The 27137-nt window shown below is 39.3% G+C and overlaps 1 protein-coding gene across 1 annotated transcript in view; it reads right to left on the bottom strand.

Moving 5' to 3' along the window:
• The window catches only part of RAPGEF2 (Rap guanine nucleotide exchange factor 2), a 269038-nt gene extending 242905 nt beyond the window's left edge, over positions 1-26133 (bottom strand). The window contains 1 exon segment of the mRNA XM_010383053.2: positions 25951-26133. Within this exon segment, the coding sequence (XP_010381355.2) occupies positions 25951-26019 (69 nt within the window). The 5' untranslated portion in view covers positions 26020-26133.
• Between the last annotated feature and the right edge of the window lie 1004 nt (positions 26134-27137).

Below are 27137 nucleotides of genomic sequence, written 5' to 3'. Positions count from 1 at the left end.
TTTCCCTATATGGTCTAAAATGGGGAGGAACACCTCAGTTCTGGGGTAAATCCCCACTCCTTTCCAGGAAAACTCATGAATAATTCACCCCTTGTTTAGCATATAATCAAGAAATAACCACAAAAACAGCCAGCCTGCAGTCCTCAGGGCTGCTCTATGGAATAGCCATTCTTCTATTCCCGTACTTTCTTAATAAACTTGCTTTCACTTTATGGACTCAACCCGAATTCTTTCTTGCCCAAGATCCAAGAACCCTCTTTTCAGGGTCCATATCAGGACCCCTTTCCAGTGACACTGTTTCAAAAAAAATAAAAACATCCTAACCAAATTAGAACTTCATTTTGTAAAAGTCTTTATTAACAACAACATAGACATTTATACCTGCTCTTATTATAGAGGGAGTAGAGTGGATAGAAAAGGGACTTTGAAATCAGACAGTTATGTGTTCTTAAGCAAATTACTTAATCCCTGCATCTCAGTTTCTTCATTAGTAAATTGATAATAGTATACCTCCTGCTTTATAAGGTTGATGTCAGAACTAAATAAACCATGAGAAAACATCTAGATGACTTTCTGGCACATAACAGACACTTTATAAATGACAACTGCTTTTCTATGTCTTTCCTGAACTGTTCTGAGATATGTGCTCCGTAAACATAAAATAAAGAACTGACACCACAACTGAAAGTACTATATATTATTACAGTGACAGGCAATCTGAAACCATCAGTGTGGCACTTTCAAAAGGGCAATATTATCAAAGTAACTCTTAAAGAGACAACTAGAGGCATAATATAAAGATTCATTAATATTGTACCTTTCAATGGTGAGCATTTATAAAATGAAAGCAATTCTAATTCCTTTTCAAATTCTTCAAAGAAATGGTGGTAAGATTTCTATTTGAGATTCTTATTCTTATTACATTTCTATGCAAGTTTCTGGCTCCGTGTCTAGTGTCTAAGATCACATATCAGCATTCATATTTAAATACAGAATGATGACAGATTTCAATAATCAAAGACTGTATCCATTCACATCATACAATTACAAATCTTTTCTTCTACAAACATGTATTCCAAAAAACATACTTAAAATAGAATATTTATATATATAATACATATATATACACACACCCCTATATGTGTATATATATACACACTCTTCACTTTCAAAAGTGACAAAGTCTTTCCATATGTATGTATGTGTGTCTATTATACATATGGAAAGACTTTGCCACTCTTTAAAGTGAAGAACTTTTGGTTCAGCTTCTTTATTTAAATAAAATAATCAAAACTATTTAAGATACATTGGTGTAAAAGAGTTTTTACACAATGGTTCTTTGAAGTCTGAAAATGTTTTGGCAAAGAGAAAGCTCTTTACAAAACTCAGTATGAAGCCCATACTTCTAAAATAATCCATGTAAGTATAAACCTGCATAACCAAATAATAATTTGAAAACATGGCTCTACCGCTTTGTATTCACCATAAAGAGGGATATTTCTATAAACACTACTAGCCAAATGTTAAGAATATTAAGAAGATCTTAGCCTATTATCTTTATAAATGACTCACAATTTCTACTGACATTAATATTTTTATTATGTCAGCAATAGTAATACTTTACATCCATGTAGACTTTTCCATTGTGAAGTTCTTTCTCATATATTGAACTTATTTCACCCTGAAAATAGGTATGGAAAGCATTGTGTTCCATTTTGCAGATGAGAAAACTAAGATCCAGTGAAAATTTCCAAGGTCATATGGAGAGTAACTGGACAGAACACCAGTCTCTCTCTTGCAGCTAGTCTTCCCCATTAGAATTAGGCCCCAAAATGTACTATTAGATTGACAGTTATGTAAAAGTTAAGACATTATTAGTCTCAGTATTTTTCTTCCTGGATTTTACTATATGAAATAGAATGTACAATTTCAAGTATCTCCTAACAAAAGAAAGGTTATAAGGTACACGTATAAAACAGAGAGTTCAAAATTCAAGGAAAGCAAACATATATACACATACCTAAATATAATCCAAAGCAATAAACTGAAGTCCAGGGCATAGAGATTCATAACACCATGCCTAGAATTCATGGCTTTGCTTCTGAATTGCTTCTGTAACTTACACAAATCATGGTGACTAAGTAAAATTTGAATTGCTATCACCTAACCAGGCAATTTTCTAAGAATCAGTTTTGACTCTCTTAAAATAATTTACAAGCCTGAACAATGTTGTATTCAAATTCAAACTGTCTATAAATTAAATTTTTAAAAATGTACCAAACTGAGTTATATACCCCATTAGTATTGCTTATTCTATTACTATGAGAATGTCAAACACTTAATATTATACATTTGAATATTTAAGGAATGCTCAGGTTTTATAAAATGCCATGGAGACATAAAGGTCATTAAGGTAGTTTAACCTTGAGGAATTCTGCAGTTTAAAAGATATGAGATATGTACACTTAATAATTATGAAATTATGCATTACCAAGGAATGCCTAGAAGAAATGCACAAGCTAAAAACAGTGACAGCATAAAGAAAAATTCAACCTCTCGACTAAGTGATTAGAAGATGCTTCATGAAGGGGGAAACATTGTATTAAATGAGTTACTACCACAGGTAAAAAGGGAGGAAATCAAAAGGTGTGATTTTTTTGTGGGGTATTGATAAAGCCCTGAGAATGGTGGCAGTGAGAATGTAAATAATACCATAAAACACAAATAAATAGGCCAGGCGCGGTGGTTCACGCCTGTAATCCCAGCACTTTGGGAGGCAAAGGCAGGCGGATCATGTGAGGTCAGGAGTTCAAGCCCAGACTGGCCAACATGGCGAAACCCCGTCTCTATTAAAAATACAAAAATTACCCAGGCGTGGTGGCGCATGCCTATAATCCCAGCTACTCAGAAGGCTGAGGCAGGAGAACTGCTTGAACCCAGGAGGAGAAAGTTGTAGTGAGCCAAGATAGCACCATTGCACTCCAGCCTGGGCAACAAGAGCAAAACTCCATCTCAAGAAAACAAACAACAACAAAAAAATGCAAATAAACAAATGTTTTCATCCACAAACCACAGTTAGCTCTTTACAAAATCAATTCAAACATAGGAGCAGTTTACCCAGAAGATAGTGTGAGATTATTGTTCTTTGTGGTTACAAATACGATTCTTCACAATTACCATGCACATGAATGGGATTCTACTTGACAATGAGAAATGAGGGCTTGAATTTTTTCCTCTAAAAGACCATCATAATAAACAGGTCTACAACAGCACTTTTCCTCTTGTAGCTTTGATCTTATAATCAACTGAGAAAAGTAAAAATGAAGGGAAACTGAAATTATGACCTAAGACCTAGCCTAAAAGCAAAGCGGGAAAAGGATAAGTGTGGGTTCCTGTAAACACTTTTAAGATTGCCATTTTCACCATCAGAAGAGAGGAGTGTTTATCCAGTAAGTTAAAAAGAAAATTCTGAGAAAGTCTTAAAAGTTTTCTTCTGAGTGAGATGACAGGGAGGCATCAAGCATCTTTTTTTTTTTTTTTTTTTTTTTAACCTGGATGGGAGATAGAATAAATGACATTTTACAATCAAAATTACTTCACTTATTTCATATATAAAGAAAAGTGTAAAAATATGCAAAAAGCCAGATTTTAAGTTGTGTTGGTGAGACTTTCTTATTTTTAAAAATTTCACCCAGCTTTGTAAGAATGATGGATTGCTTTACACTGGGCTTTCAAAGGTTTCTAGAATTGTTCTCTCCTATGCTATTTTGTATTTTGTTTGAACCAATTCGGAGATAGGTGTTTTCCTGAAATTTGTCTTTAACTCTCATCCTTTAAAAAACAAAAAACATCACAACTAGAAATGTATAAAATGCTACACAGTAAGTTTGAAGGAAGGCTTAAATAGTATTCAATCCTTTCCAAAAAAACGTTGTTTTTATAAAAAACATAAAAATTGAGGACAATCAATTTTTATACTTTCAAATATCACCCAGTTATTTTTGACCAAGTAGTTAAAGGAGAGTAAACACTAGCAACATTTCTATTGGGAAGTGCTGAGTTCTGATACCAGACACATTGTAGTAAGTTTTTCATTAGCATTTTTCTACAAAGTTATACTTAACATCACTGGGAAGATACTGTTGCCAAATTCTGAGTGGTCCGTGTCTCTCCTGAATCATGATGACAGCAAATGCTCTCAACTAAGTAATTTCACATCTAACAACCAAAATCCAATTGGAACAACCTCTTTTTCTTAACATATATTGATAAAATTGTCATAGATGCACAGATTATAACAGCTAATTATTATTATTTTAAGATGGAGTGCCGCTCTGTTGCCCAGGCTGGAGTGCAGTGGTGCAATCTCGGCTCACTGTAAACGCCGCCACCCGGGTTCACGCCATTCTCCTGCCTCAGCCTCCAGAGTAGCTGGGACTACATACGCTCGCCACCACGCCCGGCTAAATTTTTGTATTTTGAGTAGAGATGGGGTTTCACCGTGTTAGCCAGGATAGTCTCCATCTCCTGACCTCATTTTCCACCTGCCTCGGCCTCCCAAAATGCTAGGATTACAGATGTGAGCCACGACACCTGGCCCATAATAGCTCATTATTTATCTTTGCGGTTTCCAAGAAGTAGAAGCTACTGAACAAAATTCCATAGCACATTACAAATAAGAAAACGGAAAATAAACTCAGGTAAATTTCTGTTTTGACACGAGATAAGGAAATGTACATCATTAATAAAGAGTAAACAGTCTTATCTCTGACTCCAATTTCAAGGTTGATATAATATGCCTACAATCATTTTAAATAAGGTAAAATAGTAGTAAAATATTTCTCAATTGTAAACTAAATCAACTGATTGTGCAGATTTATTGAGCAAAGCACCTAACATATGCCAGATTGGGGTGTGGTATATCTGATGGGCTCTAAAATCTCATAGCGGCTGGGCGCGGTGGCTCAAGCCTGTAATCCCAGCACTTTGGGAGGCCGAGACGGGCGGATCACGAGGTCAGGAGATGGAGACCATCCTGGCTAACCCGGTGAAACCCCATCTCTACTAAAAAAAAAAAAAAATTCAAAAACACTAGCCAGGCGAGGTCGCGGCGCCTATAGTCCCAGCTACTCGGGAGGCTGAGGCAGGAGAATGGCGGGAGCCCGGGAGGCGGAGCTTGCAGTGAGCCGAGATCTGGCCACTGCACTCCAGGCCGGGCAACAGAGCGAGACTCCGTCTCAAAAAAAAAAAAATCTCATAGCTGTTTGTGTGTGGTTTAATAACCAAAGCCTAATGCAGGAAGAAAACTTTATTAAAACCTCTCATCTAACTTTTGATTTCTTAAAAAAAAAAAAAAAAAAAAAAAAATCACCTACGCAAACACCACAGATAGTTTCAAGAAAGTTAGGCTAGAAAACTGAAGGCAACCTAGACAAAAATATGTCCTTCCGTAAGCAAAAGTGTGTGATCTGGAAAAACCATTCTGGATGAACATTAACAGATGAACAATAATAAATAGTATCTATTATACCTAGTATCTTTAAGAAGTTTTACAAAGTTATGTTAATAACAGTATTTGTAGAATAAAATTTCTTTTTTGCCCTCAGAGTATATTTGTAAAGATCATCAACAGATACTTTCTGAGAGTTACTGCAAGTCCTAGTCCTTGCTTGGCTATATTTAGGAAGAAAAAATAACCAAGATAGACAAAAGAGCTTTGTCTTGGCTGTTTTCAAATAACAGGGAAACTAGGCTGGGATGAGTCTCTTCCTTTTCATTCTTCTTTGCCTAAAGATACATCTTCAGCAAAAAGATTACAGGCTTGTAATTACAGAAGACTGATTAGTTTTTTTGTTTTTTTTTTTTTTTTTTTAAGACAGTGTCTTCACTCTGTTGCCCAGGCTGGAGTGCAGTGGTGTGCTCTTGGCTCACTACAACCTCTCCCTCCCAGGTTCAAGGGATTCTTCTGCCTCAGCTTCCCGAGTAGCTGGGACTACAGGCACGTGCCACCACGCCCAGTTAATTTTTGTATTTTGTATTTTACAAAAGACAGGGTTTTGCATGTTGGCGAGGCTGGTCCTGAACTCCTTACCTCAGGTGATCCGCCCTCCTTGGCCTCCCAAAGTGCTGGTATTACAGGCATGAGCCACCGTACCTGGCCAACTTACTAGATCTTGTGCCCTGAAATCAGTGGAAAGTTCTCATCGAGAGTCCAAGAGATAATTGAGGAAAGAAAAACTTAGTACATCTAACAACAACAACAACAACAACAAAGGCTGGGCGCGGTGGCTCACGCCTGTAATCCCAAAACTTTGGGAGGCTGAGCCAGGCAGATCACCTGAGGTCAGGAGTTGAGACGAGCCTGGCCAACATTGCAAAACCCCATCTCTACTAAAAATACAAAAATTAGCCAGGCGTGGTGGGCACGCACCTGTAATCCCAGCTACTTGGGAGGCTGGGACATAAGAATGGCTTGAACCCAGGAGGCAGAGTTTGCAGTGAGCGGAGTCCGCGCCACTGCACTCCAGCCTGGGCAAGAAAAGTTAAACTACATCTCAAGAAAACAAAACAAAACAACAACAAAAGTAAAATGATAAAAATCCAGCCGGGCGCAGTGGCTCAGGCCTGTAATTCCAGCACTTTGGGAGGCCGAGGCGGGCGGATCACGAGGTCAGGAGATCGAGACCATCCTGGCTAACACAGTGAAACCCTGTCTGTACTAAAAACACAAAAAATTAGCCAGGTGTGGCGGCGGGTGCCTGTAGTCCCAGCTACTCTAGAGGCTGAGGCAGGAGAATGGCGGGAACCCAGGTGGCGGAGCTTGCAGTGAGCCGAGATCGCACCACTGGACTCCAACCTGGGCAACAGAGCAAGACACCGTCTCAAAAAAAAAAAAAAAAGATAAAAATCCATATTCCACCCACAGGCACACACAGTTTAAACTCAAAGAAAATACTTAACCTGGCATTAACAACTTTTACAAGCTGGTAAACCAACTCTGTAACCACCAAGGCAGGGAACAAGATCCTTTTTATAGAATATATGCAAACTATGAGAGAATTAACACTTTCAGCATCACGAAAGAGAAATATCAAATTAAGTGTTCCATCGCAAAAGCCAAAGACAATCTTGCTAACACTCAGTGAGTAAATTTAATCCATGAAGTGGGTAACTTCTGACCCATGAACAGCTCAGATATTAGAGGTGCCAAACCCTAACAAAGTTGAAAATCTGCATGTAACTTTGGACTCCCCAAAACTTCACTACTAATACTGTTGACCAAAAGCCTTATTGATAAGCAAACACTCGATTAACACATATTTTGTATTGTATACTGTTTTCTTACAACAAAGTAAGCTAAAGAAAGGAAAATGTCATTAAAATCATAGGAAGAGAAAATACATTTACAGTACTGTATTTATCAATATCTTAAATTTGTTTAATAAAAAACAGAAATAATCTTTGCAAGATGAACTGCCTGTCTGAAATTCTGGGTAACTGTAGTTGCATACCTTAATCTATAGTCCATAGCAAGCAATCCAACTTTTTCTTATAATGTTATGAATTTTCTCTGCTTCTTGGGAAGACTTCCAGCCACCAGTGGCACTCTGTATGGGTTCCATGATGTTATTCAAGGTTTACAGTATTGCACTAAAATCCATGAAAAATATAGGAGATCCACAAAAGATCACTTTTTACTGCAATATGCAGTTTACTGATAGACAAACTCCTCATTGAGAGATGAGTAACCACACTCATGACACAAAAGTGACAGGAGGTGGCTACAAAATTATTACAGTAGTACTGTACGCACAATAATCTTATGCAGTTATGATTTAATGCTTCATCTTTATATTTGTTTACATTTCTCTAGACTTCAAATGGAGCTATGTACAATCTGTAAGTGTCCATAAGTTTTGATAAATTTTAACATTTTGTAATAGATTTGTTGACATCTTATGGTCATATATAGACTAGTACCCAGATATATTTTATGCGTTCATGACATACCTACTTTTTCATAATTATTCATAATTTTTCCAGTTCATTTGCAAGTTTTTTCAAATTGTGGCAATCCTCCAAAAATTTTTTCAATATATTTACTGAAGTTTCAACACTTGTAATCCCAACACTTTGGGAGGCCAAGGCAGGAGGACAGCTTGAGCCCAGCAGTTTGAGACTAGACTGGACAACACAGCGAGACCCTATCTCTACCAAAAAAAAAATTAAAAATTAGCTACAGGCATGGTAGCACACACCTGTAGTACCAGCTATTCAGAGGCTGAGGTGGGAGGAGAGCTTGAGTCCAAGAGGTTGAAGCTGCAGTGAGCTGTTATCACACCATTGTACTCCAGCCTGGGCAACAGACAGAGCAAGACCCTATGTCAGAAAGGAAAGGAAAAAAAAAAAAAGAGAGAGAGAAGAGGAAGGGGAGGAGAGGGGAGAGGTCCATGTATGAGGAGATCCACAGAATTCAAACCCATGTTGTTCAAGCTTCCACTGTACATTTTTCCCTGTACCACCAAGTCTAAAATCTCAGGAAATCAAGATCAAGTCATTAAACATTTATCAGCTCCAATTCTGTGCTAAGAGGTTGAGCAAGTACTGAGCTTTAAAGATGGGCCGGGTGTGGGAGCTCACGCCTGTAATTTCAGCACTTTGGGAGGCCGAGATGGGCAGATAGCTTGAGATGGAGTTCAAGATCAACCTGGCCAACACGGTGAAACCCTGTCTCTACTAAAAATACAAAAATTAGCTGGGCATGGTGGTGGATGCCTATAGTCCCAACTACTAGGGAGGCAGAGGATAGAGAATGGCTCAAACCCAGGAGGCAGAGGTTGCAGTGAGCCAAGATTGCACCACTGCACTACAGCCGGGCAACAGAGCAAGACTCCTCTCAAAAATAAAATAAAGTAATTTAAAAATTAAAAAAAAAAAGATGGACAATAAGTCTCAGCCCAATAAACTCTCAGCTTAGTGGGAATGATAGACATAGTTCAAGTTAATCAATTTTAAAGAAAAACCGAGTCCTAAGTTAAGACTCCAAATTCAGGCATATATTATAGACCCACCAAAAGAAATAATTTATGGAAACATAGATTTAAAGATGATAAATGCTAGACTCTTACCAGTAACATTTCTAGCCATTAGCTTCTGATAGGAAATTGTTTAACTGATCCCACTATAAAACATTAAGGGCAGTTTATGTATATAAATCTTGAATGCTATCAGAAAAAGCCCATAACACATCATACGTCCTACCTTAAGACAGAACACAATGCATTCTTAAAGTTTTAGTATCAAAGCTAGTCCTGTATAACAACCAATATGAAACTTTTTCTTAAAGACAAAAAGTTATGATGTAAGCAAAGTGCAAAAACCTATTTAACTAGCTTTTATGTATATTTTATATAAAAATATACATTTGTAAGTGATGATTTGGCTGGGCACAATGCTTCACGCCTGTAATCCCAGAACTTTGGGAGGCCGAGGCATATAGATCACTTGAGGCCAGAAGTTCAAGACCAGCCTGGTCAACATGGCAAAACCCTGTCTCTACTAAAAATACAAAAATCAGCCAGATGTGGTGGCACACACCTGTAATTCCAGCTACTCAGGAGGCTGAGACACGAGAATCACCTGAACCCAGGAGGCAGAGGCTGAAGTGAGCCGAGATTGCACTACTGCACTCCAGCCTGGAAAACAGAGACTCTGACTCAAAAAACAAACAAAAAAGAAGTGATTCAGCTTTTGGGAATGATGACAAATGAAACACTGAAGTCCTAGAAAAATGACAAAATATTACTACAAGTAGACATATCAGTACATACTTTTGTACTTTTTGGGAGCACCCAAAAAAACGAAATACATTTCTGGAATTTTTTAAATAGAGTAAATCTGAAACAAAAGGAACCAATTTAGAAAATAGCATATGCCAATATCTTCAAATCAATAGATGGGATGTTTAGAACTCATCTACCATAGAAATGATAATATTTAACATTACACACAGTTTTATAATATTTACACATAACGCTCGCCCACTAGTATTTTTATCCCTATTTGTAAATGAGACTGAGATTCAAAAAATTAATAATCATATGCCTAATAAGTGAACCAAGAAGTTGAATATATCTGCATTCCATAACTGTAGCTACAGTAACATAACTCTATAATTCAATAAGACTTTCAAAGAAGTCTCCTGAGAATCACTGCATAAGCTTATTACAATCATCTATTTTCTATGCAAAGTAAATTGGAGAAATACATCAGCTCACAGCACCCATTAATCTTCATGTCTTTCTTTCCTGCCTTTCTGTACTATTGAGGCTTACAAGAAAAACACTCAAATTTCCAGCCTCTTTTGCAGCCAAGAGTAGCCATGTGACACAGTCTTAGCCAATAAGTCTCTAGAGAGGGCTTTCCTTCAAAATAGAAAGACAATACACCAAGGAAAGGATTTAACACCCACCCCTCTCCTTTCCTGCTTGTTGAGGCAACTACCATTTTGTGACTTTGAAGACTAAAATTGCTTGCTCAACAGAAGACTCAGCCAGTTTCTTTAAATGACATCCTTAAGCATCTGCACCAACCCAACCCTGCACTGTCTACCTTTAGATTTTTTCTTGCATAAAAAAAAAAAGCCTGGAGTTAACCCCTATATGTGCAGTTCTTGGCAACCTGCAAACCTAACAATCTGTGCTATAAATCAAGTCTATCAAATCAACATATTAAAATCACTTTGGTGAATTAGTCATTAAACTAATGATGAAAAGTTATCTATGGGAAAAAATAAAAGAGTAACGAATATCAACTACTGAAAAATAGTAATAAGAAGAGTAAATATTCAATGCCAGAGATTGTGTTAAGAACTTTACTAGGGCCGGGCGTGGTGGCTCACGCCTGTAATCCCAGCACTTTGGGAGGCCGAGGAGGGTGGATCACCTGAGGTCAGAAGTCCAAGACCAGTCTGGTCAACATGGTAAAATCCCGTCTCTACAAAATATACAAAAAGTAGCCAGGCGTAATCCCAGCACCTGTAATCCCAGTGACTTGGGAGACTGAGGCAGGAGAATCACTTGAACCTGGGAGGCAGGGGTTGTGGTGAACTGAGACTGCACCACTGCGCTCCAGTCTGAGCAACAAGAGCGTAACTTCGTCTCAAAAAAAAAAAAAGAACTTTAATATACATTAATGCAGAGGTCCCCAACCCTTCTGGCACCAGGGACCAGTTTCATGGAAGACAATTTTTCCACAGAGTTGGGCGTCGGGGGGGGGGGGGGGGGGGACGTTTCAGCGTTTCAGGATGATTCAAGCACATTATATTTATTGTGTACTTTATTTCTGTATTACATTGTAATATATAATGAAATAATTATACAACTTACCATAATGTAGAATCAGCATGAGCCCTGAGCTTGTTTTCCTGCAACTAGGGGGTGATGGGATACAGTGACAAATCATCAAGCATTAGATTCTCATGAGGAGTGCACAACCTAGATCCCTTGCATATGCGGCTCACAATAGGGTTTGTGCTCCCATGGGAATCTAATGCTGCTGCTAATCTGACAGGAGGCGGAGTTCAGGCAGTAACCCAGATGAAGCTTCACTCTCTCACCTACCACTCACTTCCTGCTGTGTGGCCTGGTTCCTAACAGGCCATGGACTGCTATCAGTCTGTGGTCCAGAGGTTGGGTACCCCTGCATTAATGTATTTAATATTCACAATTATAGGAGATTGGTAATATTACAATACCCACCCATGGTGAAAATTTCATCAATCCTTGAAAAAAAAAACAGAATATAGCAAAACAAAGCTGTATTTGTTTATTCTGAAACTATGACCTTCCTATTTTTATGACAGTAAAATATCCTTTCTTAAATGAGGCTAGTGGATAGCAAGTTTATGTGTATTTTAACCATGCTTACTTGGTATAATAAATAGGTGACGAACAAATGTCAATGCCCAGTGCTATGAAATTTTAAGGCTGTGAAATCCAAAAAGCCTCAGACTAAGGTGAAGTAACCTGCCCAAGGCCACAAAGCAGTTTGTTTGACACCAGAGCCCAAGATTATAACCACTAGGTTATATGAAGGAAATATACTAAACTCAAAACAAGTATTCTATGAATACAATTAAAATTAAAGATATGAACTTATAACTACAAGAAAAAAAAAAACCAACCATCGCAGAATATGTAAAGTAGGAACAAGGACATTTAAAATGAAATGATTTTAGTATGTTGCCTCCCACAGAGTTTTCTCTAACTATGGGATGTAGATTTAAACTACACGAGAGAAAACAGAATCAAGATAGGAATTCTCACCCATTCCAACTTAAGTCTCAGGTGACGATTAGGTTAGGAGGTTCACATATGGGAATAAAGAACTTTTGGGTCTCTCAGCACACTGATTGTAAATGAAGCTTGTGGTATCCCAAATCCAAGCAACAGACACATAGAAAATGCTTGCCCTAAAGCTTGCTCTTCAATTCCTCATAGCTACACAAAAACAGGATGGGGATCAGATATGAATGAAGATTAGAAACACTGAAATGCTATCAAATTCTTCCTTATTTCAATTATTGGCATTTTATGATACTATATTTCAATTTTTTTAACTCACTTTTTTTTTTCTTTTTTTTGAGACGGAGTCTCACTCTGGGCTGAAGTGCAGTGGCACAATCTCAGCTCACTGCAAGCTCCACCTCCCAGGTTCACGCCATTCTCCTGCCTCCCAAGTAGCTGGGACTACAGATGCCCGCCACCAAGCCCGGCTAATTTTTTGTATTTTTAGTAGAGATGGTGTATTTTTAGTAGAGATGGTGTATTGTTAGTAGAGATGGTGTATTTTTAGTAGAGACGGTGTTTCACCATGTTAGCCAGGATGGTCTCGATCTCCTGACCAAACTCACGAGTTTTTAAAACTCATTTCTAGTCATACAGAAATATATAAATTTGATGAAGCCATTTTTCAATACAGTAACTAAAAAATACAAGTTAAATACTTTTGTTAAGTTCCAGGACACATGTGCAGAATGTGCAGGCTTGTTATAGGTAAAAGTGTGCCATGGTGGTTTGCTGCACCTATTAATCCATCACCTAGTTATTAAGCCCAGCATGCATTAATTGTTTTTCCTGATGCTCTCCCTCCCCTAACACTGACAGGCCCCAGTGTGTGTTGTCCCCTCCCTGTGTCCATGTGTTCTTATTGTTCGGCTTCCCACTTATAAATGAGAACATGCAGTGTTTGGTTTTCTGTTCCTGTGTTAGTTTACTGAGGATAATGGCTTTCAGCTCCATCCATGTCCCTGCAAAGGACATGATCTCACAGCCTGCCGAGTATTCTACGGTGTACATGTACCACATTTTCTTTATCCAGTCTATCAGTGATGGACATTTGGGTTGATTCCATGTCTTTGTTATTGTGAATAGTGCTGCAATGAACATATGCTTCCATGTATCTTTATAACAGAATGATTTATATTCCTTTGGGTATATACCCAGTAATGGTATTGCTGGGCCAAATGATATTTCTGGTTCTAGGTCTTTGAGGAATCACCACTCTGTCTTCCACAAAAGCATTCCTACTTCTCCAGAGCCTCACCAGCATCTGTTGTTTCCCAACTTTTCAATAACTGCCATCTGACTGCCGTGAGATGGTATCTCACTGTGGTTTTGATTTGCATTTATCTACTGGTCAGTTATATTGAGCTTTTTTTCCATGCTTGTTGGCTGCAATGAATATCTTCTTTTGAGAAGTGTCTGTTCATGTCCTCTGCCCACTTTTTGATGGGATTGTTTTTTTCTTCCAAATTTGTTTAAGTTCCTTGTAGACTGTGGCCTTTGTCAGATGGGTAGATTGCAAAAATTTTCTCCCATTCTGTAGGTTGTCTGCTCACTTCGATGATAGTTTCTTTTGCTGTACAGAGGCGCTTTAGTTTAATTAGATCCCATTTGTCAACTGCCACTTTTGCTGCAATTACTTTTGATGTTTTCATCATAAAATCTTTACCCGTGCCTATGTCCCGAATGGTACTGCCTAGATTTTCTTCTAGAGTTTTTATAGTTGTGGGTTTCCCATTTAAGTCTTTAATCCATCTTGAGTTAATTTTTGTATAAGGTGTAAGGAAGGGGTCCAGTTTCCATTTTCTGCATATGGCTAGCCAGTTTTCCCAGCACCATTTATTAACAGGGAATCCTCTCCCCATTGCTTGTTTTTATGTCAGGTTTGTCAAAGATCAGATGTTGTAGATGTGTGGTCTTTTTTCTGAGAACACTATTCTGTTCCACTGGTCTATGTGTCTGTTTTTGTACCAGTGCCATGCTGTTTTGGTTACCGTATCTTTGCAGAATACTTTGAAGTCAGGTAGCAGAGAAATACTTTTACCAATTTGACCAAATATTCCCTAATACATTTGACTGTGTTTAAAAGGAAACGGAGTTTGTAAGAATGCATGAAGTAGCTCAGAGGAAAAAAAAATCAGAAACTTTTTGCCTTGCAGAATTCAAATAGTTTCTCTATGAAGAAATGGATAAATGTCAAATAGGTTTAGTCCACACCTGTATGTTTACACATTTTTCATTTTATTTTATACAATTAGTTACTTCAAAACCTGGCTGGCTCTCTTCTTTTTCATTTGTGCCCTCAAATGCAACTTATTATTTAAAACATCAAATACCAGCAAAAGTTTCTTAAAATACAGCAAACAAGGGATTTATGTCTTTATTATTAAAAATAATAAATACCTTCCTGTTTACATTATATTTACAATTATCTAAAATGTTAGGTCTCATATGTTTTAATTCAATCTTTTAACACCAATTTCAGTTATGAAAAAAACCTGTAACATTAAAAACAGCATTCATTCTCTGGTATTTACCACCAAAAAATAAAAAAAGGAAAGACAGTTGGCTAATTCATGGGATTGGGGAGGGGGGCTGACTTTATAACCTAAATGTAAAGGCATACATATGAGGGGGAAAATGTGTAGAGACCGTTTGCCTTAATTTGATTTTTAAAATTCCTTTTCTTTTCTTTTTATATCCTACTAAAGTCCTTTTAAGACATCTAGATGAAAGCATTCAATATACTCAGCTTAGATAACACTATTATCCACAGCTATAACAGGGCCTCTGACTAGACTACACACCCCTTCCATTCATTCCCTTCCCTCCCTTTCCACCCCCTCGCTCCTACCAAAAGTAACAATTTAAAGAATTTTTAAGGTCACAGGAAAGAAAAAAATGGGGAAGAGGGAATCTACAATTTAAATTTCACTGGGATTGACTTCTTTAAACTACTACCACAATTTTTCTATTCTGCTTAATATACATGGAATATTCTATTTCCTACAATTTTTCTTATACCAAATATTCTAATTTACTTAAATTCAGAATCACAAAACATTAAACACTGATAAAATACACTCTGTCTTGGGAATATCAACAAAATTCAGATAGGAATAAAGGTGAATAAATTGTTAAAATTCTGGCCAAGCAAGGTGGCTCACACCTATAATCCCAGCACTTTGGGAGGCCAAGAGGGGGAGATCACTTGAGCCAGGAGTTCAAGACCAGCCCAGGCTACATAGCAATACCCAGATCTTAAAAATTTCAAAAATTAGGGCCGGGCACAGTGGCTCACGCCTGTAATCCCACCACCTTAAGAGGATGAGGTGGGCGGATCACGAGGTCAGGAGTTCTAGACCAGCCTGACCAACGTGGTGAAACCCTGTCTCTACTAAAAATAACAAAAATTAACTGGGCATGGTGGTGTGCACCTGTGATCCCAGCTACTCAGGAGGCTAAGGCAGGAAAATGACTTGAACCCAGCAGGTGGAGGTTGTTGGGAGTGAGCTGAGATTGCACCACTGCACTCAAGCCTGGGCAACAGAGCGAGACTCCATCTCAAAAAAAAAAAAAAAAAAAAAATTAGCCAGGTATGATGGTGCATGCCTGCAGTCCCAGCTACTCAGGAGCTTAAGGTGGGAGGATCCTTGAGCCCAGGACAAGGCTGCAGTGAGCCATGATCATGTCACTGCACTCCAGCCTGGGTGACACAGTGAGATCCTGTTGCAAAAATAAATAAAATAAAATAAAACAAAATAAAAGTTACTATTTTATCTCTTTTCATCCATTTATTTATTAGCTATTATGTGTGTGTGTGCTTTCAAGTTTCTCCAACTAATATATATACTGCCTCAACCATTTTACTGGTGGTCCAATACATACAAAATACTCACTTAAAAGGCACTAGGCTCTTCATTAAGAGTAAATTATCAAACAGGAAAAAAAGATTTTTTGCTTTTTTTTTTTGAGACGAAGTCTCACTCTGTCACCCAGGCTGGAGGGCAATGGTGCAATCTCGGCTCACTGCAACTTCCACCTCCTGGGTTCAAGTCATTCTCTGGCCTCAGCCTCCCAAGTAGCTGGAATTACAAGCATGTACCACCAGGCCCGGCTAATTTTTTGTATTTTTAGTAGAGAAGGGGTTTCGCCATTTTGGCCAGGCTCATCTCGAACACCCAAATTCAGGTGATCCACCCACCTCAGTCTCCCAAAGCACGGGGATTACAGGGTGAGCCACCATGCTCAGCCTAAAAGATTTTTTTAGAAGTAATAATTTGGTATCCCCTTTTCAGGATCACAAAAAAAACTTCAAAAGCTATGCTTCCCTTTTTTAACTTTGAATTTTAAAATAATTTTAGAGTAAAAGAGGTTATTTAAAAAACAGGTCAAAGATCCCGTTTACCCAGCTTCCCATAATTTAGCATCTACAATAATTGTGGTAAAATTATCTAAAATTCCAATTTCATCAGTCATCCTAATAATGTTTTTTTGTTGCTGTTCTTGTCCAGGATCAATTCTAGAATCCTATACTGCATTTGGTTATCACATTTCCTTAGTTTCTTCCAATGTACAGTTTCTCCCAATACTTTTGGGGAGTACTGGCCAGTTATTCTGTAGAATGTCCTTAAATTTGAATCTGTCTGATATTTGCTCCACTTAGGTTGATTTTTAGTTAAGAATACCTGAGATGTCTCTTTCTCAATACATTATATCAGGAGACACATGATGTTGACATGTCTTATTACTAATGATATTAACTTTGATGATCTGGTTAATTTGGTATCAGCAGTTTTCTTCATTATTAAGTATTGATCTTTTTCCTTTATAGTTAATTAATTGTGTGGGGGAGATATTTTGAGACTATGCAAATATCCCAATGATATGATCTATGATGATATTTTTCATCATACCTTCACCCACTAATTTTAGCATCCATTGATGATTCTTGCCTGTAGCAACTGCTACTGTGGTGTTTGCCTGCTGGTGATTTTCGATTTCCATCATTCCTTCATTTTCTAATTAGAATTCTACTGTAACAAAGAGCTGTCTCTTCTCCTGCTTTTTATTCAACTACTTACTTATATCAGTATGGGCTCATGGATATTTTCTTCCCTAGGGGTAATACTCCGTTACTGCCATTATTTGCTTCTCAAATTGTCCCAAATTTGGCCATTGGGACTCCCTTTTGTATAAACAGTCATTAGACTTTCTTCTGATTTATTTTTTAAATTTCAATTGGAGAATATGAAGGCTAAGGCTAACCTTACTACTTCCATTATGACAAAAAAAAAATACGAAAATGAAATACACATATTAAAATCTCCCAAATGTAGTATGCTATCACAACTCTTGCTCACCCAAGACCTTATGCTCTCTGCTCTATATTTATACACATTATCATAGAACTTTCTCTTCACTGTCACTATTAAACCCATCTTACCTTTTACCACTAACCTCCCAATCCTCAGACATTACTGGTATTTTAGAAGCACAAGGCCAAACTATTCACTAACAACAACAGAAATTCATTTTAACCAAAAGGTAATGAGCCTTAATGATGCTGCGCGGGGTGAGGGGAGCCAATCTCCAAAGGCCATACTGTACGATTCCAATTAATAACATTTTTGAAATGACAAAGTTATAGAAATGGAACAGATTAGTGATCCCCAGAGGTGGGGTGGGGAAGTGAATGTCCCTATAAAGTCCAACAAGAACCATTCGTGGTGCTGGAGTTGCTTTGTTTCTTGATTGCACTGATGTCAATATCCTGATTGTGATATTACACTACAGTTTTATAAGCTATTACTAATGGTCGAAACTGGGTAAAGGGTACACAGGATCTCTCCCCATTATTTCCTACAATTGTATATGAATCTACATTTACCTCAATTATTTGAGATAATTCAATAACTGACATAATCACTTGAACACAGTTTTAACTATATAAATCAGAAGGAAGTCTAATGACTGTATATACAAAAGGGAGTCCAAATGGCCAAATTTGGGACAATTTGAGAAGCAAATAATGATGGTAATGGAGTATTAAAAAGTTTAAGAAAGAAAATGATTCCACTTAAGACTGGTCATTAAAAAATAAAATAAATTTTAAAAAATAATAAGTCTTAATTCTAGAATGAATTTTTAGGAGAAATCAGATAATCACCATAGTACCATAAACCTCTTAGATCCATTGATTGCTAGTTTCTAAGAAAGTTACTATCAGGCCTTCCCAGAATGGCCTAATGATTAGTTCTTGTTCAGTGTTCTCTATCTTTCTTCTTAGTTTTTATGTTGGGTGGAAACAAATACCATGAGCTACAGAACAGAAAGGTGCCAAGGGGCAGATATTACACTGTGTCGTTTTGTCAACTAAACTTCAAATGGCAGCAAAATGTAAATTTTTATTCACTTATTTTAATTCTAAAGCTCCACAGTCCATTATTTTCAACCTGTGGAAGGTAAGCAATGAGAAACAACAGCCAGAGGAAGAGGAGTTTATTTCCAATGACAAAACAAAGTTCCTCTTCAAGTCATTGACACTAACTCTCCCAAAACACTTCTTATACATAATGGATATTAAAGTACAGAAAAGGTGGAGCCAGGACAACTTAAAATCCAAGAACCAAGCTGTTCCCTCCACAAAAAAACAATAACCCCACCACCACCGCACCCAGGGTAAATTCTTTCACAGACTGGAGGGAAAAAGGAAACAGCTGAATATAGCAAGAAACACACCCCTCTTAAAATTCAGCAGGTGGTGGCGATTTTGCACGTGAAAACAGGGGTGGTTTTTTTTTTCCTGAAAAGATAAAAATTTTAACAGTCAAAATAATGTGGAATAAACTTATTTTTCTTCCCACAATGACTGATATAATCAATCACTTGAACATAGTTTTAACTACATAAATACATAAATATATATATATATATATATTCTAGCTCCAATAAAGCTACAAAAGATCAAGTACATGTACTACAAATTGCTTCTCCTCCTAATTTACCAACACCAGTTAATTTATCTAAACAAAAAATGGTATAGAGGAGTAAGAAACTGTTCTTAAAGACTCAATGCCATCATTACATTGTGCCATCACGAGTCAATTTTGAGTTTTTATATAAATAAGTTCATTTTTGCCTGCTTAAATTTAGAAGTTCTCCAACTCTTCCAAATGATGAAATGTTTGGAAATCACATTATCATTACAGATAAAGAAATATATTTAGTGTAACTATATAGTGGTGTTTTGGGTTTTGTTTGTTTGTTTTTTTGAGACGTAGTTTCATTCTTGTTACCCAGGCTGGAGTGCAATGGCGCAATCTCAGCTCACTGCAACCTCTGCCTCCCAGGTTCAAGTGATTCTCCGGTCTCAGTCTCCCTGAGTAGCTGGGATTACAGGCACCCACCACCACGCCTGGTTAATTTTTTTGTATTTTTAGTAGAGACGGGGTTTCATCATGTTGGCCAGGCTGGTGTTGAACTCCTGACCTCAAGTGATCCACCCACCTCGGCCTCCCAAAGTGCTACAATAGAGGCATGAGCCACAGCACCCGGACTAGTTTAACTAATATTTCAAACTAGATTCCCAGAATGTACATGTAGAAGATACTAATGTTTAAGGGAAAAAAATAGTGTGAGAAATCTTACAAATCAAGAAAACTGTATTGGACAACTTGGATTTTTTCCCATGAACTATGAAATATCCATGATCATCCTGTGCCATAATTAGGATGCACTGGTATAATTCAAGCATAGTTTTAATATAATGAGATAGAAAATGTGCACACATTCAGCAGCCTGTCCAGCAGATTCTACTCCTGCAATATTTCTAATCCATCACCACTGTGTAATTGAGCCTCCCAACCATCTCAAGCCATGAAAATGAACACCAGTCTTTAACAGAACTCTTGATCTCCTCCCTACCCTCACAAACCATAAGCTTCTAAATGCCAGTAATCATTCCTCATCCCTTCCTCAGTCCCCTTGTTCCCAGCACACTCAACAAAGATCTACACATGTCGTCTTACCATGTGTGCTACTCATACGACAGTAGGTCAATCTGGAATACACTTCATGTCTGCTAGTTCACTGGTAGGTGAATTCTTACTCCCCTACGACTCAATACATATTCATCTAGGAAGTCCATATCCTCTTCAGTGCTGTCATAGGATCGCTGTTATAGCACTAATAAATTACAATCTACTTATAAGATAACAATAGATTAGTGAGTTACTTGAGGGACACACATTTCATCTTTGAATTCCCAAGGCCTGTTAAATAATAGATATTTTATAAAATATGCTATAAAGAGGACTAACATTAGGCATTACACTAAATAATGTACTTTCACTTAATCCACAAAACCTCAGAAAGCTATTATCATTTTACCGACAAAGAAATTGTTACCAAAAATGGAGTGAAGAGAAGGAATATCCCATAAAATACAGATTATTAAGGACCAATAATTTTCAGTGGTTTCCATATCTCCTAAGTCTAAATCAAATTTACCTTTTTTTTTTTAAATAGAAACACGGCCTTGCTATGATGCCCAGGCTGGTCTTGAACACCTGGGCTTCAAGAGATCCTCCCACCTCAGCCTCCCAAAGTGCTGGGATTACAGATATGTGTGTCACCACTCCTGGCCAAAGTTACTTTCATATAAAATTTACAAAAAAGGAGTAATTTTTTTCTCATTAAGTTTTCATATGAGTCAAGCAAAATCAGAGTTTTTATTTCTAGAAGGTTATCATATCATTATTTCAGATAGTCCATTTATATCTGAGGCATATCCCATTACAATTTTATGTTACTTGAATTTCAAATTATCACCAATGGACTAGGTGCAGTGGCTCACACCTGTAATCCCAGCACTTTGGGAGGCTGAAGCAGGAGGATCACTTCTGTCCAGGACTTCATGACCAGTCTAGGCAACAAAGCGAGACCCCACATCTCTACAAAAGATTTTTAAAATTAGCCAGGCACAGAGGCATAAACCTGTAGACCCAGCTGGTCAAGAGGCCGAGGTGGGAGGATTATTTGAGCCTGGGAGATACAGGCTGCAGTGAGCCCGGGCAACAAAGCAAGACCCTATTCCAAATATATATATATGTATCTCTCTCTCTTACCAAACTTTGTCTGTGGCCACACCATCCTGAAAGCACCCCATCTCATCAAATATCACCAAAGAAAGATCTTATTGTGATTCTTTGAATCATCCAAAATCTACCCAAATAAGTTTTTTTCAGGTCCAAAGTAAAATTTAAATGAAAAACTGCAGTGAATTTTCTTATGACGCAAACAATAATTTCTTTCAAAACTGAGATTTAGAATAACAGTGCATCCTTCCCTTCTTAAAAACAGTGAGATTAAATGATAGCAATAAGAAGTCATAACTAGTTTTGATTTTATGTTCCTTCTTGAGAGAAAAATCAAGGTGGTCATCTTCTCCAAAAAAAAAAAAATCTGTGAAATTCCATCATTTGGGAATGACTGCAACTGCATTAAACCAGTAGCTCCATACAGCATTGCAGTTGGAGAGATTTTCATTTTGAATCTCAGCCAAGATATGCAAAGCTAATAATGGAACTGTTAATTAGTAAATGTTTAAAGGGTTATTTCAAGGCGACTAAGGTTCTATCAATATTGCAAGGAATGTTAACATTTTTTCATAAATTTAAGTTCTCATTTGTTCAAAGTCACATGCCAACAGAGTTTGAAGTTAATGTTTCCGTTATAAATGTATTTCTGTACCAAGAAATTCAAATGTCATTATGATGAAATCTAACTGCTTGTGGCCAATCATTTCTTTATGAGACATACTTTTTAAATGGCATACAGATAGTTTAGTTGTATTCTATGAACAAAAACTACTTGAGAAACAAATACTACTAAAGCCCCAAAATGGGCTAAAATACAATGAAAGTATAAGCTGACAAATACAAGTCTGCTTATAAACAATGGTAAAAAGAAACTCAAATGGAAAATTTAACTGTAACAGACACAATTCTTCCATTAGGTTTGAAAGTTAAATATTTGTCAGAGATACTCTTTCGTGCCGTTTCTCATAATTTACAGTTCTCTGGGCTAAAGTTATTTTTTTCAGCTCTCTCATTATGACTCAAGACGAATTCTACTGAGTGACTTCCCAATGAATCAAGTCCTGTATTCTTTATAACACATTAATGGGTTAGTAACTACATCAAAAGTTGTAATAGCCAAAAAAAAAGTAAGATTATTAACTAGGAGGAGATGGGGTGGGGTTTATTTTACACAAAACATTTTTAAAAGTAACTTCTACAACTAGCTAAAAATGCATTACATTAGGTCTTTAAAGAGAGGAAACAATTTTGCAATAGATGTTTCACCTGAAAAACCAAAAACAGTATGCATTTAAACACTCTACAGAAGCAATTTCAAAGGGCCTGAACTCAACAAGTTAATAAAATGGTTTAGAAAAATCATTTTATTGTATAAGCCCTGGGGGATAAAAGCTGTTTGTAATTTATTTACAATCTTTTACTTCACCAAATTGCCTTGGTGACCAAGCTTCTCATTTAAGTGATTAAAGACATAAACCCAAATAATTAAATAAAGCAATTACTTAAGAGTCCTGTTTTTCAACAGAGGTGCACTGAGAAATATCAGTAGAATGTTTTCAGGGCTCATTATTTTCAAGGAAGTTTGTTATTTAGAATACAATGCCCCATTGACTAGAACTCAGCCAGGTTTCCAGACACACAATATGGGACACACATTGGATTAAAGAGTTTTTTCCTCCTCTCAGAATATCAGGTGAAATAGTGATAGTCTCTTGAAACTGAACTATGTATAACCTGGCTAAAACTTTGATGATAATTTTTGGTATTTTTCCTTACTCTTCCCCCTCTCTAAAGATATAACTGAAATGTGTTTCCATTTTCCAGGTGGACATGAAAAGCTCCCAGTTTACGGAAGTTCCTGGTACTCTTCCCACCCCCAGATTCTCTTCAAGCCAACTTCTTAGGTTACACTAATGACATCAGGATTACTTCTAGGCAACTGATTGACCTAAATACAAAACTATGTTTTCACGGAGCTTGGGAAATGAATGAGGCCTGCAAGACTTTAAAAAACAAATAGAATTGAATAGCAGGAGAAAAAAAATTACATATGTTCCCCAATTCTTTTCCTTTTGCATATAACGAGAATCACACAAACTCCTTTATCAAGTCTATCCTCAGAAACAGAAAGAAGCACAACAGCAAAACTTTCCTAATTCCTGTCCTTCTGTTCATATCAAGCTTATTTAACAAGGTTGCTTTTCTAATATTAAAAAATTCTAACTCACATTTATAAGACAAGGCTGTATGGAAAATCTTCCAGCGTTCCATTAACAAAGCATTCTTAACATAAAAAGTACCTTCTACAAAAGCTTTTATATATATATATATAACTTTCGAGTAAATTTCAAATTTTTAGAAGATTACTCCTGGCCAGTCAGGTAAAGATGGAAAACGTTCACATTCTGAACAACTTTCTCTTGAAAACAAATAAACATGGGGTTTTGTAGTAATAACCAAACGAACATCAAAGTTAACAGGGCTGACACTTAGGAATGTTTGAAATGTTTGGTAGGTTTCCTTATGTTTACTTCTTCTACGAAGGTCTGGTGGGGCAAATGTGCTGCTTTCCGACTGTCAATAAAGCTTTCATGTAGTGGGGTTAGTAGTAGCTGGCACAGGCCAAATTTTGTGTTGGGTCAGTTTTTACTCTATTCTACACAACTGGCAGGGGAACAGGAAAGTTGAACAGTTCATTTATTTGACACAGTAGGCCCACAGTCACAGTGGAGGTTTTGTCTCTTCTAGTCTTATTTGGTGACCCGCCCCCCAACCTGATAGTAGGTTTTAGTCATTGTTATTCTTCTAACTAATCAACCAAATGCACCGCTTCCCCCCTCTCTAATTTCCACCAAAGGCCTCTGACATCATTTTCTGACCAGCCTTGCTGGGTTCCCATATTCTCAGCATGCGTAATTTCACTTGGCACTTAAAACAATATTCTTGAAAGGAAATGAAATATCTCACTGAAATCTGCTTTTCCTTCACACTGAGACAGGGAATGTGCATTTTCAGATGCAGAAGACTGATCCAACTGACAATTTTAAAACAAATAGATGAGAAAGGCACAGGAGACGCAGCGCGTGCAACACCAAGAGAAGAACAAGATCAAAGCAGGACATTCCTAGTTGGGATAAAAATAGTCTTTTAAAATGGGAACTTTCTGGAGACACTGAGATAAATTTTCTTGTAAAATTCCAGCCATCTTCCACACGTTTGATAAGTATGTGCAATCTATCCATGATCTCCCAGATGTGACAGCTCCATCAAGGAAAATGAAAAATCAAAAACGGTACCAGGTGCCATTCTTGAGGCTTGTCCAAAAGCAGCCAGGGGAAGATTATATTTTATTATGTTCTCCCCACAGTAAATAATAATCAACATCAGAGAAGGAGAGCATTTGGATTTGAACAGATGGCATCCAACACCTAACAAGCGAAGCAACACTTTCAAGCATTAGATCCTAAATGTTTGATGGTCCCAAGGATCAGGAGGGCTTATTTGTCTTAAGAGGGTTGGCAGGCAGGATCTCCTGTAGTCACCATCCCAACGCTTAGGAATATGCGTCATTATCCAGTCAGCAACTAAAAGGGGAGAAAATTAAGCTACCACATTTTTATAAAATATCCCCCTCTCCAGTAAAACTTGAGACAACCAAATCCAATCCTATCAGCCGCTACAAGTAAGAGAATAAGCCTGCAGGTAAACAAATGTATAAAGGTTAACAAACTTATCTAATTTTGACAAGGTTGTGCAACACCAAAAGAATCCGCAGGGTGCCCTTCCCGAGGGTGTATTTGAACACGCCTGCTCTGCAGCTATGTCTGCAATTTAAACTAAAAGCACTAACCTAGCTATTCAACTTTTTTTTCTCTTCAATTGAAAGCAGTATCCTTTAAAAAACAAAAGCAAAACAGTAAACATACAAACACCTCAATGTTTCACTAGAAGGTCAGCACGGATCTGTCTTTAGCACAACCGTACAGGTTTCCTCCTCTATCTTTCAAACACCACTGAACTCCAAGGGTCACTTGCAAGGGGAGGAACGGATCTGAAGTCAGAGGGAGCAAGAGTCGCTGGCCAAGGGGAGATGAGACCCCAACCCCTGATATTCAGAGGCCACCGAGGGCGGCCGGGGAGAGGGAAAGCTAGAGAATTCACACACACACACACACACACACACACACACACACACTCTCTCTCTCTCTCTCTCTCTCTCTCTCTCTCTCTCTCTCTCTCTGTCTCTCGGCGGGGCCACATGCGGGGGAAGGTCAGTCATGGGTAGGGGAGCGTTAAGGAGCAGAATGTCAAGGAGAGGAAAAAATAAAATCAGGATAGGCGGAGTAAAAGACTCGGAGGTGGAATGCCTTTGGCAGTTGGGGGTCCTAATGCAAGAAGTGGGGTGCTCGGGGCGAACTGTGTCAGGAAGGAGGTGGGAGGACAGGGGAAGACGCAGCCTGCGAGGCAGAAATCCGGCCAAGTGCAGGCGGCCGCCGCGTTCTCACCTGGGGGGTCCTCTCAGGGGGGTTCTTCATCACCGCCTGGCGGAAGCTGTTATCTACGTAGGACGCCATCTCCCTACTGGGGGCCGGGCTGGGGCCGCTCCGCACCCTGGCCGGCCTCCTCCCGGCCCAGCGCCGCTGCTGCCTCCGCCCTGCGCGCTGCGCCCGCCCGCCCGCGGCTAATCAGCCAAACCGCGGCGGCGGCGGCGGCGGCGGCGGCGCGGGGCCCGCGCGGGGGGGCGGCTTGGCTGGGCCCGGCGGCCGGGAGCGCGGCACAGGCGCGAGGGGCGCTGGACGCAGCCGGGAGGGTCGCGGCGCCCCTAGGCTGCCGTGCGGTGCGCCCCGCAGGCGGAACTCCTCTTCCTCCTCCTGTTCCTCGCCGCTCCGCCGGCTCCCTCCGGACCAGGCTCGACACGCCTCCCCGACTCCACTCGGGGGACAGTGGCGGCTCCTCCTGGCCCCAGCGAGCCCGAGTTATTTTTAGGGAGGTACGAGTGGCAGTGGGGAGGGCTGCGGGCAGGCGGAGCCTCCTCCCCCACGGCGCTGAGGGTCGCCCCCTCCTCTCAGAGGTTTGTGCCGCCGCCCAGGGGTCTCCGAGAATCACTTGGATCTTCCGCGTCCCCAGTCCTCGGGCGCTCGGGTGCCTTGGCCGCAGGGCGGGAGGACGGACCGGGTGGGTCTGGCTCAGGTCCGGGAGCTGCGAAGCCCGATCGCCTCGGCCGCCGCTCCTGGTCTCTGTCTACTGGGCTCGGCCGTCCCTCCCGACTGCTGCTGCATCCCCTCGGGCCGCCCAGCCGCCGCCGCCGCCGCCTCTGCTGCTCGGGCCGCCGCTGTGGGCTCCGCCGCCGCCGCCTCCCCCCATCAGCGCGCCCGGAGCGGAGCTGCCCGGGCGCCGGCGCCGCCGCGGCCAGAGCACCCGGCCCGGGCTGCAGCCCTCCGGCCCAGTAGCTCTCGGCAACTTTGTTCCTCGTCTGCGCGGGGCGGAGGAGGGGGAAGAGGGGGCCACGGACAGCCCGGGTTTGGACTCCCGGCAGCGGGCGTCCGAGGGCCAAGAGCCGAGCGCCGCGAACCACGCACAGCACCCTCAGAGAGAGTGTTTGGGAAGCGGCGATTCCCCTCCTCTTCCTCCGCCTCTTCCTCCTCCTGCGCCTTCTCCGGCCGCCGGAGCCGCTCCTCAGGGAGGAAGCGGC

This window comes from Rhinopithecus roxellana, chromosome 2 (assembly GCF_007565055.1).
Source record: "Rhinopithecus roxellana isolate Shanxi Qingling chromosome 2, ASM756505v1, whole genome shotgun sequence".
Lineage (NCBI taxonomy): Eukaryota > Metazoa > Chordata > Mammalia > Primates > Cercopithecidae > Rhinopithecus > Rhinopithecus roxellana.
The sequence above is the reverse complement of the archived record's forward strand: the minus strand, read 5'-3'. Positions and strand labels throughout refer to the sequence as shown.